The following is a 13,355-nucleotide window of genomic DNA, read 5'->3' on the forward strand; positions in this document are numbered from 1 at the left end:
AGTTAACAACACTGATTGGCTTGTTACACCAATTAAGTTACGTGCATTGTTACAGAATATGCTTGCATTTTGGCACGGATCTCTAGTATATAGAATCTGGGGGTATATGCGTAAAAATATGGCACCCCTTGGTTGGATAGAGTAGCTGCAATTCATAATTCAAGGCCAGGTTTCACCTGAAGGAGTTAGAAGTCATCAGTGGTATGCAAGATTGACTAGCTTGAATGTCGACAACAGATTAAAAGGGGAAAGGGGAGGGAGAGCTACAGGTTAAAATAATTTTCTCTGGCATCTCTGGTTCAACATGGAAGAAGGTGTCATTTTATATCCAGCAAACCTCACATCCTGCCCTTGTGTGAGATAGGCTGCGAACAAACTGGATAAGGCAGCCACACACAGGTGATGTTATCGCCTGGTGGTGCCTATCGGATCTGCTCTTCAAGGTTCAGAAAATTCCAGAAAACCTTCTGGGTATGTGCAAAGGACCCCTCTAGTAGCTGTGGAGGGGCATAATCGAACGGAAACGCCTATCTCCATGGGCGTTTATCTCCGAGAATGGGTCCGTGAAGGGGCAGGCCGAACCGTATTTTCGAAAAAATGGACGTTTTTGAGCTGGGCGTTTCTTTTTTTTAGCGATAATGGAAACTAAAAACGCCCAGCTCAAAAACATCCTAATCCGAGCCATTTGGTCGTGGGAGGGGCCACGATTCGTAGTACACTCACCCCCTGATATGCCAGGACACCAACTGGGCACCCTTACCATGGGTGCTGAGCTCCCAACCTCCCTCCCCCAAAACCCACAAATGTACAACACTACCATAGCTCTTAGGGGTGAAGGGGGCACCTACATGTGGGTACAGTGGGTTTTGGAGGCCTCCCATTTACCAGCACAAGTGTTACAGGTGGGGGGGGGGATGGGCCTGGGTCCACCTGGCTGAAGTGCACTGCGGTACCCACTAAAAGTGCTCCAGGGACCTGCATACACGCAGGCCTCTAGGACTTGTTACTGCTGTATAACATTGGCACACCAGTTTACACCTGAAGACTAATCTCTCCGAAAACGTCCTTTATTGAAATAAGCTCGCTTACTCACAGTTAACTGCAGATCAGAGGTTGTGCCCCACCACTGGCAACGAGTCTCCCTGGTAGTGAGATTAGCAGGTCAGAGCTAGCAGAATGTTGTACAATGCCCTCTTTCAGCCACATTCAAGGTAAGAACTAAGTTCTCTAACGTGGCTAACACATAGAAGGGATCTAAAACTGGCTTACAAAAATGGCCACTACCTCATGGACTACCGGAAACACAACAGGGCACACTCTGACCCAGTAGGCAGGGGGAAAAGCACCATGGGAGAAGAGCCTACCAACTACCAACATCGTGAGACTGTAACAGAAGCTAATGAAATCACGGAGCCCAATACCCTACACCCACCACAATGCAATGCTGATGTGACCCTGTACTGCACCCGAGAGCCACATCTGACCCAGGGAAAGGCTGTGAGAGGATCGAACACATTCTGCTGTCATGTAGGTGGGTACGGCATTTGAGGCTGGCATAGAGGCTGGAAAAAAAGTTTTTAAAGTGGGTTTTTTTTTGGTGGGAAGGGGTTAGTGACCACTGGGGGGAGTCCGGGGAGGTCATCCTCGATTCCCTCCAGTGGTCATCTGGGCAGGTGGGGCACTTGTTTGGGATTTGTTCGTGAAAAAAAAGGGTCCAAAAAAGTGACCCAAAATCGCGGTAAAAACGCCTTTTTTTTTCGATTATCAGCTAAAGACGCCCATCTGTCCTCGGCTGATAACCACGCCCCAGTCCCGCCTCCACCACGCCTCCGACACGCCCCCATCAACTTTATTCGTTTCCGCGATGGAATGCAGTTGGAAACGCCCAAAATCGGCTTTCGATTATACCGATTTGGGTGCCTTTGCGAGAAAAACGCCCATCTCCCGATTTGGGTCGAAATATAGGCGTTTTTCTCTTTCGATTATAAGCTGGTTAGCCACTCACTGAGAACCCCTGTTACAGGTAAGTAACTTCAGTTTCACATGAAGTGCAGCTTTACCTAATGTATTTTTTTCCTTTCCTGTTCTTATAACCAACAGAAATAACACATCAGAAAATTCAGTCTACTTACCCCCTGTACCCCATCAGGAATGTCATATATGATCTTTAAGGTTGGGTCCTGGTAATAACCCATGACGCTGCTAGACAGGATTGCATGGGTCATTGTTCCTCTGACTGCATGTTGAGCGCCAACTGGAGAGGAACGCAAGCAAGCTGTACATGTGTCTTCTGAGGCTGAGAAACAATTCCTGCAGAAGGAGTGGCCACACTGGGCAGTGGCTGTTCCAATATCTCCTTGCTTACACTGGTCACAATTCCTGGCCTTTTTTTCCACTATCTTTTGGCCAAGGTTGGAGTGTCTTAGCTGAGGTTTGTCTGCGCTCTCCTCCTGGGTCCCATGGTTTGGAAAAAAGCACTTATCTAGGTTCGTTTGGCCACTTGAACTCAGCTTAGAAATGAAATCTGATTGCTCATTCAATGCCTTCAGTCCTGCAATATTCTGCTGCGTGTTATACAGTCCTGTTGGCAATGAAAGCGGGCCGCCATCCCAAGGGCGAATGTCAGATCTCTGATTTCCTGTATCATCCTGGAGTCCTCCCTTAGACTTGTTTTTCAGAAGCTGAAATTTATCTGGAAGCATTTTCTTGACTTTGGAAATATCCATCTCCGTCCCACCATTCTCTAGCCTCATCGGGTCTCTTAGATGAGCAAGAGCTTCTTTTTCAGAGATGCTGACTTCCTGAAAAGCTTTCGCCTGTCCTAAGCAAGCACCATTTCCTGTCACCAAGTTATACTTGGCATCATCGCTACTTAGTACTAGTAGTTCTTTGGGTCTATTTGAATCCTCCTCATCTTCCATTCCCTGAAAATCACTAAGACTGTCTGAGGTTCTTGGAGGGTCAGAATTCATTTCTCCAGTAGCTTCTTCTCTGTTCAAGTAAGTTTGACGATCTGAAACGTCTACAACAAATGGTGAACTATAAGGAACTGAATATGGATTAGAGCTGTACACGTCTTTAGTTCGATGCTGTCCAGATATATGTTTATCAGTGGCATACAGCTGTGATGAATGCCTCAAGGCCTTGGATCTACTCATGATAAATTTAGTGTGTTCTTCTGTTATGCTCGACTGTGCCTCTTTGGGATATGTCAGATGCACGCTGTGTTCCAGCTTCTTCAGTCTAAGCTTATTACAATGGCCTATTAAATTGCTGTACCACTCATTTAATGCCTCATCATGAGGGCCTTCAACACCAAGCTCACAGTAGCTAAAGGTTTGGTAGGTGAGCTCAGTGGACAAACTTTGGTAGAGAGACTGTAGGTACTGCTTGATCAAGTCAAGCTTTGTTTTGTTATCGGTTCTGATTTTTAAAATGGTGATATCCTGCGTGGTTTCTTCATCAATCTGAATTCCACTTCCATTACATAGCTCTGTAATATTTGACATTTGTTTCATAAAAGACCACAACCAAGTGTACAAACACATTTCATCCAAAATCTCAGTATCCTTCACCACTTTGCTGTGCTCTTTGACATTAGCTTCTGGGCAAGATGGGTTGGCTTCCTTCAATCTGCCGGCAGAAAAGCTGTTTGATCTCCTAAGAGTGATTTTCGGTTTGGAATGTTCAGAGTCTAAAATGTTAGATGTTCCCTGTGTGTTGTACAGACTCAAATACTGCAGTGCACTGTCATGTGAATATGGTTTCATGGGACCTAAACTCTTCCTGGTGCCAGTGCTTTGAAGATTGTTAGTACACCTGTCCAGGCTGAATGATGGAGAGGTCTCAGAAGTCTTGGGCGAGATGTCTCCTTTCATCCTGTCAGTCACTGGAGGATCCTTCTGCCCATTCTCTCCAGTATCAGGTCCAGGAAAGACTACTGTTTCAGCATCACGAATTGGATGCTCTTCATTGAGCTGAGTGCTCAGTAACGTTTCTCTGGTTTTCTGATTGTCACCTTCCTTGGACCAAATACTTGATGGGCGCATGCTGTCCTTATCAGCCAGAAATGCTGTTTTTAGAAGAGACACCTCAGCTTTTGGATGGCTGAAATTAGCTGCTAATTTGTGTTCTCCTTTCAGTTCAGACTTGGTGGGGCTTGACTTTTTATCAGTTTCATGTTCTTTTGAACTTCCAGAACTGGTTGTCCGCTGGTGAGTTCCACTGTTTTGGGAAAGCAACAGTTCTGATGGTTTAACCAACTTCCCCATATCTTTTGGCGGCATTAAATCTTGAATGTATTGTTTGGCCTGGGATAAGTCAATTACATTGCCAATTAAGTAAAAGCACCCATCATCTTCAAGGCAAAGGAGAGAGGGACATAGTTTCTGAATCTCTTTGGGCACCCTCTGAAGGGACCTGCTGTCATACTTCAAATCTATTTTGCTTATCTGCTCTTTACGAAGACTTGCTTCAAATCGCTGATACAGGTGCAGAAGATCATAGAGGGCCTTTGTCAAACTGCCAATGTGATTGCCCGTTTCAAAGCCCGCCTGCAGGTACAATGTAGTTATGCCATTGCTGCTGACATCTACCACTTCCACTTCATGCTTGAATAATATTTTCTGGAATTCTGCTTGGTGGAATTTTTGAATGTACATGTATATGTCAGAATCCATCACCAAAGAAAAGTCCTCCAACTGTTGAGCATCTTGTTCATGCTGAAAGTTACCGTACTTAGCTTTTAGACCATTAACCTCAAGAATCCTTAGATTTTGTGTTTCACATTTAGACCTTGGATTTCCCTTTTCAGCTTCAAACCTTTGATTCTGTTTCTCAGCCTTAGATTTTTGGTTCCTGGTTTTGGACTCCGGCAAAGGACAACTGACCTCTTCTGAGTTTCGAATAACTCTAAACTTGGATTCATCATCCATCTCAATGTTTCTCTGTGGTAAAACAAGTTCTTTTAAGTTCTTATTTTCGATGCCTAACATTTTCATAACATCATGGCTGAAAGCCTGAATTTTTGTATATTTCCCATTCACGGTGAATAATTCCTCTGTCTGATCAATGCTAAACTGAATGTCCTTATGGATTTCCCTCAGACTCTTCATGGAATGTTTGATGCTGTCTGGAAATCTTCTGTAGTCAACTATCATGGAGACTCTGGAAAAGATCTGTGTAAATATGATTTAAGTATTAGAGATGGCAAATCACATGAGACTCAGAAGCAAGCACCGACTGCTCTCCCTAGATTTTAAGGACACAAGATGTGTCAGGCTGGGTCAGACGAATAGTCTATCAATCCCAAAGTGGCTAACACAGGTCACTTGGAAGCACCTGGCGGATCCTGATGGAGATATTTCCTGCATCTCACTCCCCGAAGAACAACATCCTCGTCTATTAGGATCTGCTGGGATCTTCCAGGTGACCCGGAATGCTGGGCTCAATGGTCATATTCTATGTTTCTATGACTACTACTACTACTTAGCATTTCTATAGCGCTACAAGGGTTACGCAGCGCTGTACAAGTTAAAACATGGGGAAGGACGGTCCCTGCTCAACCATTGGTCTGTCTCAGAATGGCATCTCTTATGATCGTATATGAAAATTGTTAATGGACCTGTCCTGAAACTTGTCTAAACTTTTTTTTTTTTACTTAACTATACTACTAGTAGCCTTGACTACATTCTCCAGCAACAAATTCCACACAATCGTGCCCACAAATTAAAAAATAATGGATTAATTAATTAAGGTGACCATATCTATAAAGCATAAAAATTAATCATGTAAAAAACTGAGGAACGTAAATTCTAGAACTGTACATATTTAATATTTGTTTTGAGCAAGTGTTCGTACATGAGCAAATGAAAGATGTAATCCTCACTATTTTTCCATCATTTTTAGCTATTCATATTTATTCTTCAGCAATTAGGATTACATCTTTTATTTTCTTGTGTGTAAATTTAAGTGCTTTGAAAATGTGGAAAATATATATATATACTTATCTATCCTTCCATCCATTCATTTTGAGGTTCTGGGGGAATGATTCTCAGACGTTTTTATTGTCTTTATGAGGCCCTTTTTACTAAGCAGCGGTAGGGCCAGTGGTGTGCTGGAGCCGGTTGTTAACTTTGCTCGGCTCTTGCTGAAACGCGCGAGCCAGCTGTTCTTCTACCTCCCTCCCGATCCGGTCCTGTCTCTCCCTCCCGATCCCTCATGTCACCGACCCGACCTGACTCTCCGCATTCTTCGGGGCACCCGCTGCCAGAACTGACTCTCCCCCGCTGGCGCTGCCGGTTCGCACTTTAAAAATGGCCGCCGAGACTTCCAGAGGCGGCCTCGCGAGACTTCTGCTGAAGTCTCGGCGGCCATTTTGAAGCGCGAACCGGCCGGCAGCGGCAGCGCCAGTGGGGGAGAGTCAGTTCTGGCAGCGGGCAGGCAAGACTGCCTGCCCCGAAGAATGCGAAGAGACAGGTCGGGTCGGTGACGTGAGGGATCGGGAGGGAGGGAGCGGATCGGGAGGGAGGGAGCGGGGAGGAGAATTCGCCAACAACTCAGGAGGGGGTGGCAGGGGAGAGAAGGGAGTCGCTGGGCATTTGTGGATGGGGGGGAAAGGAGGGTCACTGAGTATGGCTGGGTGCATGCAGGGCAGCGGAGAGGAGGCAGGAGGGTCACTGCTGGACATGGGTGGATGGAGGGCAGGGGAAAGGAGGGTCACTGGGTATGGGTGCATGCAGGGCAGGGGAGAGGAGGGTTGCTGGGCATGAGTGCATGCAGGGTCACTGGACATGGGTGGATGGAGGGCAGTGGAGAGGAGGGTCACTGGGTATGGGTGCATGGAGAGCAGGGGAGAGGAGGGTCGCTGGGTGCATGCAGGGCAGGGGGAGAGAAGGGTCACTGGATATGGGTGGATGGAGAGGGGGGGAGAGAGAAGAAATGCTGAACGTGAATGGAGGGGAGGGAAGAGTGAGGAAGGAGAAGAGATGAGGGAAAAGAAAGAGAGGAGAAAAACTGCACATGGGTGAAGAAAATAGGCAGAAGCTGAGGACCAGAAATGAAGAAGAAAGGAGGAAAGGAAAGAAATAAATGGAAAGGAAGCCCTGGAAACGGAGTTTAAGAGGACAGATAGCAGCAGAATCGGATACTGGGCCAGCATGATCAGAAAAACAGTCACCAGACAACAAAGGTAGAAAAAAAAGCATTTTATTTTCATTATAGTGTTTGGAATATGTTCACTTTGAGAATCAGGTGCTCAACATTAAAAGTTTATATTTATTTACTTATTTATGGCATTTTATCGCACATTAAACATGAATTAGATTGGAACCTGGGATCATTTAATTTTTTTTTCCTGGAGTAATGCATTGTCGTCGTCCCCAGGCTCTCTCCCCGGCTATAGCCAGCTCTGCAATCTGGGGGGGGGGGGGGGAGGGCGCAGAGGGGGACGAGGGGTGCAGAGGGGGACGGGGGGGGGGCGCAGAGGGGGACCGGGGAGAGAGCCTGTTGTTAAACATTTACCAGCACACCACTGGGTAGGGCTAATGCATTTGTAGCGCGTGCCAAATTTCCTCCTATTTGTTTTAAAAGTATTTCCATGTAACTTCCTCAAGTGTCCCCTAGTCTTTGGACTTTTGGAACAGATAGAAAATCGACTTAATTCTACTCGTTCTAAACCACTCAGGATTTTGCAGACCTCAATCATATCTCCCCTCATCCGTCTCTTTCGAAGCTGAAGAGCCCTAACCTCTTTAGCCCTTTCCTCATATCATTTTGATCGCTCTTCTTTGAACCTTTCCTAATTCCGCTATATCTTTTTTGAGATATGACGACCAGAACTGAACACAATACTCAAGGTGCAGACACACGATTGAGCGATACAAAGGCATTATAGTATTTTCGGTCTTATTCACCATCCCTTTCCTAATAATTACTAGCATCCGGCCATTGCTTTTTTGGCCGCTGCCTCACACTGAGCAGAAGATTTCAGCGTAATCTACAATGACACCCAGGTCTTTTTCTTGAGCGCTGACTCCCAAGGTGGACCCTATCATCAGGTAACTATGATTCGAATTATTCTTTCCAATGTACATCACTTTGCATTTCTCCACATTAAATTTCATCAGCCATTTGGATGCCCAGTTTTCCAATTTCCTAAGGTCTTCCTGCAATTTTTCACAATCCGCACGTGTTTTTTACAACCTTGAATGGTTTTGTATCATCTGCAAATCTGTTCACCTCACTCGTTCCAATTTCCATATCATTTATAAATATGTTAAATAGTACCGGTCCCAGTACAGATCCACTGTTCACCTTCCTCAACTGAGAGAAATGACCATTTAACTCTACCCTCTGTTTTCTGTCCAATAACCAATTCCTAATCCAAACCAGAACCTTGCCTCCTATCCCATGACTCTAATTTTCTCAGGAGTCTCTCTCTCGTGAGGAACTTTATCAAAAGCTTTCTGAAAATCTAGATACACTACATCAACCGGCTCACCTATATCCACTTGTTTATTCATGCCTTCAAATAAATGAGGCAAATTGGTGAGGCAAGACATCCCTCGGATGAACCCATGCTGACTCTGTTCCATTATACCATGTCTATTTATTTGTTACATTTATATCCCACATTTTCCCACCTATTTGCAGGCTCAATGTGGCTTACAAAGTACCATAAAGGTGTTTGCCATTTCGGTTGATAACAAATTGTTGTGCAGACCGAGGCCCTAAAACAGAAACCGACCAAGTTTTGGCTTCAGCATCAAAAACAAATCAAAATCCACATTCTGTTTTTTTTTGTTATTACATTTGTACCCCGCGCTTTCCCACTCATGGCAGGCTCAATGCAGCTTACATGGGGCAATGGAGGGTTAAGTGACTTGCCCAGAGTCACAAGGAGCTGCCTATGCCTGAAGTGGGAATCGAACTCAGTTCCTCAGGACCAAAGTCCACCACCCTAACCACTAGGCCACTCCTCCACTGTTGCTACTGAGATTCTACATGGAATGTTGCTATTCCACTAGCAACATTCCATGTAGAAGTCGGCCCTTGCAGATCACCAATGTGGCCACGCAGGCTTCTGCTTCTGTGAGTCTGACGTCCTTAGTGGAATAGCAACATTCCATGTAGAATCTCCAATAGTAGCAACATTCCATGTAGAATCTCCAATAGTATCTATTTTATTTTTGTTACATTTGTACCCTGCGCTTTCCCACTCATGGCAGGCTCAATGCAGCTTACATGGGGCAATGGAGGGTTAAGTGACTTGCCCAGAGTCACAAGGAGCTGCCTATGCCTGAAGTGGGAATCGAACTCAGTTCCTCAGTTCCCCAGGACCAAAGTCCACCACCCTAACCACTAGGCCACTCCTCCACTGTTGCTACTGAGATTCTACATGGAATGTTGCTATTCCACTAGCAACATTCCATGTAGAAGTCGGCCCTTGCAGATCACCAATGTGGCCACGCAGGCTTCTGCTTCTGTGAGTCTGACGTCCTGCACATACGTGCAGGACGTCAGACTCACAGAAACAGAAGCCTACGCAGCCTTCTACATGGAATGTTGCTAGTGGAATAGCAACATTCCATGTAGAATCCCCAATAGTAGCAACATTCCATGTAGAATCTCAGATAATATCAACATTCCATGTAGAATCTCCAACAGTATCTATTTTTTTTGTTACATTTGTACCCTACACTTTCCCACTCATGGCAGGCTCAATGCAGCTTACATGGGGCAATGGAGGGTTAAGTGACTTGCCCAGAGTTCCAAGGAGCTGCCTGTGCCTGAAGTGGGAATCGAACTCAGTTCCTCAGTTCCCCAGGACCAAAGTCCACCACCCTAAGCACTAGGCCACTCCTCCACTGTTTGTCTACATGTTCTGTAATTTTATTCTTTATAATAGTTTCCACTATTTTTAACACCTCAAATACTGTGTGCAATTCTGGTCACCATATCTCAAAAAAAAAATAGCAGAATTAGAAAAGGTACATTGAAGGGCAACGAAAATGATAAAGGGGATGGAACAACTTCCCTATGAGGAAAAGCTATAGTTGCTAGGGCTCTTCAGCTTTATGGCTGAAGGGAGATATGATAGAGGTCTATAAACTAATTAGTGGAGTGGAACGGGTAGACGTGAATCATTTGTTTACTCTTTCCAAAAATCCTAGGACTAGGGGGAACGCAATGAAGCTATGAAGTAGTAAATTTAAAACAAGTCAGAGAAAATATTTCTTCACTCAATGTGTAATTAAACTCTGGAATTCGTTGGCAGAAAATGTGGTAAAAGCAGTTAGCTTAGCAGGGTTTAAAAAAAGGTTTGGATACCTTCCTAAAAGAAAAGTCCATAAGCCATTATTAAGATGAACTTGGGAAAACCCACTGCTTATTTCTAGGATAAGCAGCATAAAATGCATTGTACTGTTTTGGAATCTTGCCAGGTAATTGTGACCAGGATTGGCCACTGTTGGAGGAAGGATACTGGGCTTGATGGACCTTCGGTTTGTGCCAGCTCAGCAACGTTTATGTTCCTATGCCTGTACATGTAGGCACTAGCAGTTACGCCAACATCATGGCTGGTATAAATGTTAAAACATATTTTACATTCATGTGTGTTGCAGACAATTCAAAACACATCCGTGCATATATTTATTTATGGCATTTGTACTCTGCATTATCCTGAACAACTTCGGATTCTATGTGGCTTACATCAAACTTTTAAAGCAAATTGCAATATACTTTCCTGGGCCCACAATTATGATTGTATCTCTCCCCTCCTGAAGCACCATCATTAGCTACAAATTAAACAGTGTATTTACCACAAAATTCTCACGATAACTTACAAAACTCTTCACCAGGGAATTCCCTCTTGCCAGCCTTATTACCCTTTATAAACCTTCCCGAATGCTTCACTCTGCCCCAGATCACTGCCTTACTGTTCCACCATTATTTGGCTCTAGGTTGGAGTCCACACACACATTGCCCCTGTTCTTTGGAACTCTCTCCCTCCAGAAATGAGGGCTGAAGAATCATTTCAGAGCCCTTGTCAAGGCCCATCTATTCTCTCTCTCTCTGGGTTGTTTTTGTTTTTTTGCTGTCTTCTTCCCTTTCTCACTCTTGACCTATCATTGGATTGTAGTTCCTTTCCATTTCTCGACTTTACGTACACCACTTTGATTCACTAAAAGGAGCGTGCAAGACGTGAGGCGAAGACAGAGCAGGGCAGGCAACGCGGCAGCGCCGGAGACCAACGCTGGACAACACTTCAGCTGGTGGGGGTTGGGGACCCCCGCCAGCAAAACCAGGGGCCCACAGTAAATTTGGGAGGGGGCCAGGCCCCTGTGGCCCCACGTAGCTACACCACTGCTTGCAATTTCTAGAAAACTGGGGCTGATCCTTCTACCTAGCAATGGCAGTAGTAGGAGACACCCCTGTGGAGGGAAACTGAGGAACTATAAAAGCCGTGTCTAGGGTTTTGGCTTTTGTTCCTCGGCTACTGCACCACTAAATGCAAGGGGAGCTTGTGACTTGACTAATACAGCCACTGCACAGGGGAGAGAAGCAGTGAAGAAACAAGAACCAAACCTATGGAGTTGCTGCACTGATTCCCAGGTGAGTCTGCAAGGGGACCAGTCCACCACTTTGCCTTCAGGAGGAGAAACTCAGGAGAGGTGCAGTGGAAATCAGCTATCCAGGAGAAGCATCAGGACAGATTACTACTACTACTACTACTACTATTTAACATTTCTAAAGCGCTGCTAGGGTTACGCAGCACTGTACAATTTAACATAGAGGGACAGTCCCTGCTCAAAGAGCTTACAATCTAAAAGACAAGTGAACAGTCAGTCCGAAAGGGGCAGTCAAATTGGGGCAGTCTGGATTTCCTGAGTTAGGTGCCGAACGCAGCATTGAAGACTTGAAGATGGGCAGGGAGGGAGCTTGGCGTAAGGGCTCGGGAAGGTTGTTCCAAGCATAGGGTGAGGCGAGGCAGAATGGACGGAGCCTGGAGTTGGCGGTGGTGGAGAAGGGTAATGAGAGGAGGGATTTGTCCTGTGAACGGAGTGAATCCCATCAGGGAACGGACCAACTACCAGGAGTGCTTTGCAGGCTCAATGAGCCAAGTTCCCTGGGTTATGATTTGAATTTCAGTGCTGTTAAACATGTACATTTTTGATCCCGTTTCATGGTAGTCTGATTAGCTTGCAGTTTGCTGTTTTCAAGTTTTCCTCTTTCATTGTATTTAGGTTTATATTATACATTTTACTATCGTTGTGCTGTCAACAAAATTGTGTTTGATGTTAAACTGCACCTACTGTACACCGCCTTGGGTGAATCTCTACATAAAGGCAGTTAATAAATCCCAATAAATAAATAAATAATTAAAAAAAAAATTATTTTTCCATCCATAATCAATATATGTAACAAGTGATTTTGCTTCCTGCATCCTTTACATACAAAGCAATTAAATGCTGGAACTCTTATCATGTTATAACTTATTGTACTTCCATCATTCACAATGTATTGTAAGCCACACTGAGCCCGCAAATAGGTGGGAAAATGTGGGACACAAATGCAATAAATAAATAAACTCTTTACCTCTAGCACCCAGAATGGAACCTTCCTACCTTAGATTCAGAAAGTTACTGAAATCCTATCTTTTTAGGAAATATATTAAGACTTCTGGTTAAATATGTTTTTTGACTATTTTTATTTACGTTTATAATTGGCAAAGTTTTTTCTCCCTTTACAATCTTCTGTAAAACAGCTGCTGCTCCCAGAGGATCTCGGTGCCATTCAGGTGGAAAGAGCGCACCAGGCACTCAGACAATGCGAGGCCGCGAGTGGTGATCTGCCGTTTATTGAATTTCGCACAGGCCTTGAGGAAGGACCGGGAGCTGCGCTATGGAAACAAAAAAGTTCTCTGCTTTCAGGACTACTCTGCGGCAGTGGCGATGCAACGAAGGAAGTTTTCCCCGATTTATACGAAGTTGTTTGAAAAGAAGTATCCGGCAAAACTGCGAGTAACTTACCAGGCGGAGACAAAGACCTTCACTGCCGTGGAACAAGCGCAGCCCTTCCTGAGTTCTATAGAGGAGCACTGATCGTGAAGGCGTCATGAGATTCATAAATGACCTATGGAGGAGTGATGAAGGCACTATAGCCTTACAAGGCATGGATTACAAATTGTTTCTGTTAGAATTCTGTTGACTGTTACATTGCATGTTAGCTGTTGGTTTCAATATGGAGGCTTAGCAGTTGCTCATACGTTAAAAGGGAGAGTGCAGTTGCACCATTGAATAAAGTACACCCACCATATGTTCGTCCCCGGGGGAGTCAGCATGGAAACTGAGAGA

At 44.9% G+C, this 13,355-nt stretch overlaps 1 protein-coding gene across 4 annotated transcripts in view; it reads right to left on the reverse strand.

Moving 5' to 3' along the window:
* LOC115481737 overlaps window positions 1-13,355 on the reverse strand; it is a 63,604-nt gene that overhangs the window by 16,080 nt on the left and 34,169 nt on the right. For all 4 annotated transcript variants that reach the window (XM_030221085.1, XM_030221086.1, XM_030221088.1 and 1 more), the window contains one exon: window positions 2,133-5,177. In XM_030221085.1, the coding sequence (XP_030076945.1) occupies window positions 2,133-5,177 (3,045 nt within the window). The remainder of the gene's footprint in view (window positions 1-2,132; window positions 5,178-13,355) is intronic.

The sequence above is a fragment of the Microcaecilia unicolor genome, chromosome 12 (genome assembly GCF_901765095.1).
Source record: "Microcaecilia unicolor chromosome 12, aMicUni1.1, whole genome shotgun sequence".
Lineage (NCBI taxonomy): Eukaryota > Metazoa > Chordata > Amphibia > Gymnophiona > Siphonopidae > Microcaecilia > Microcaecilia unicolor.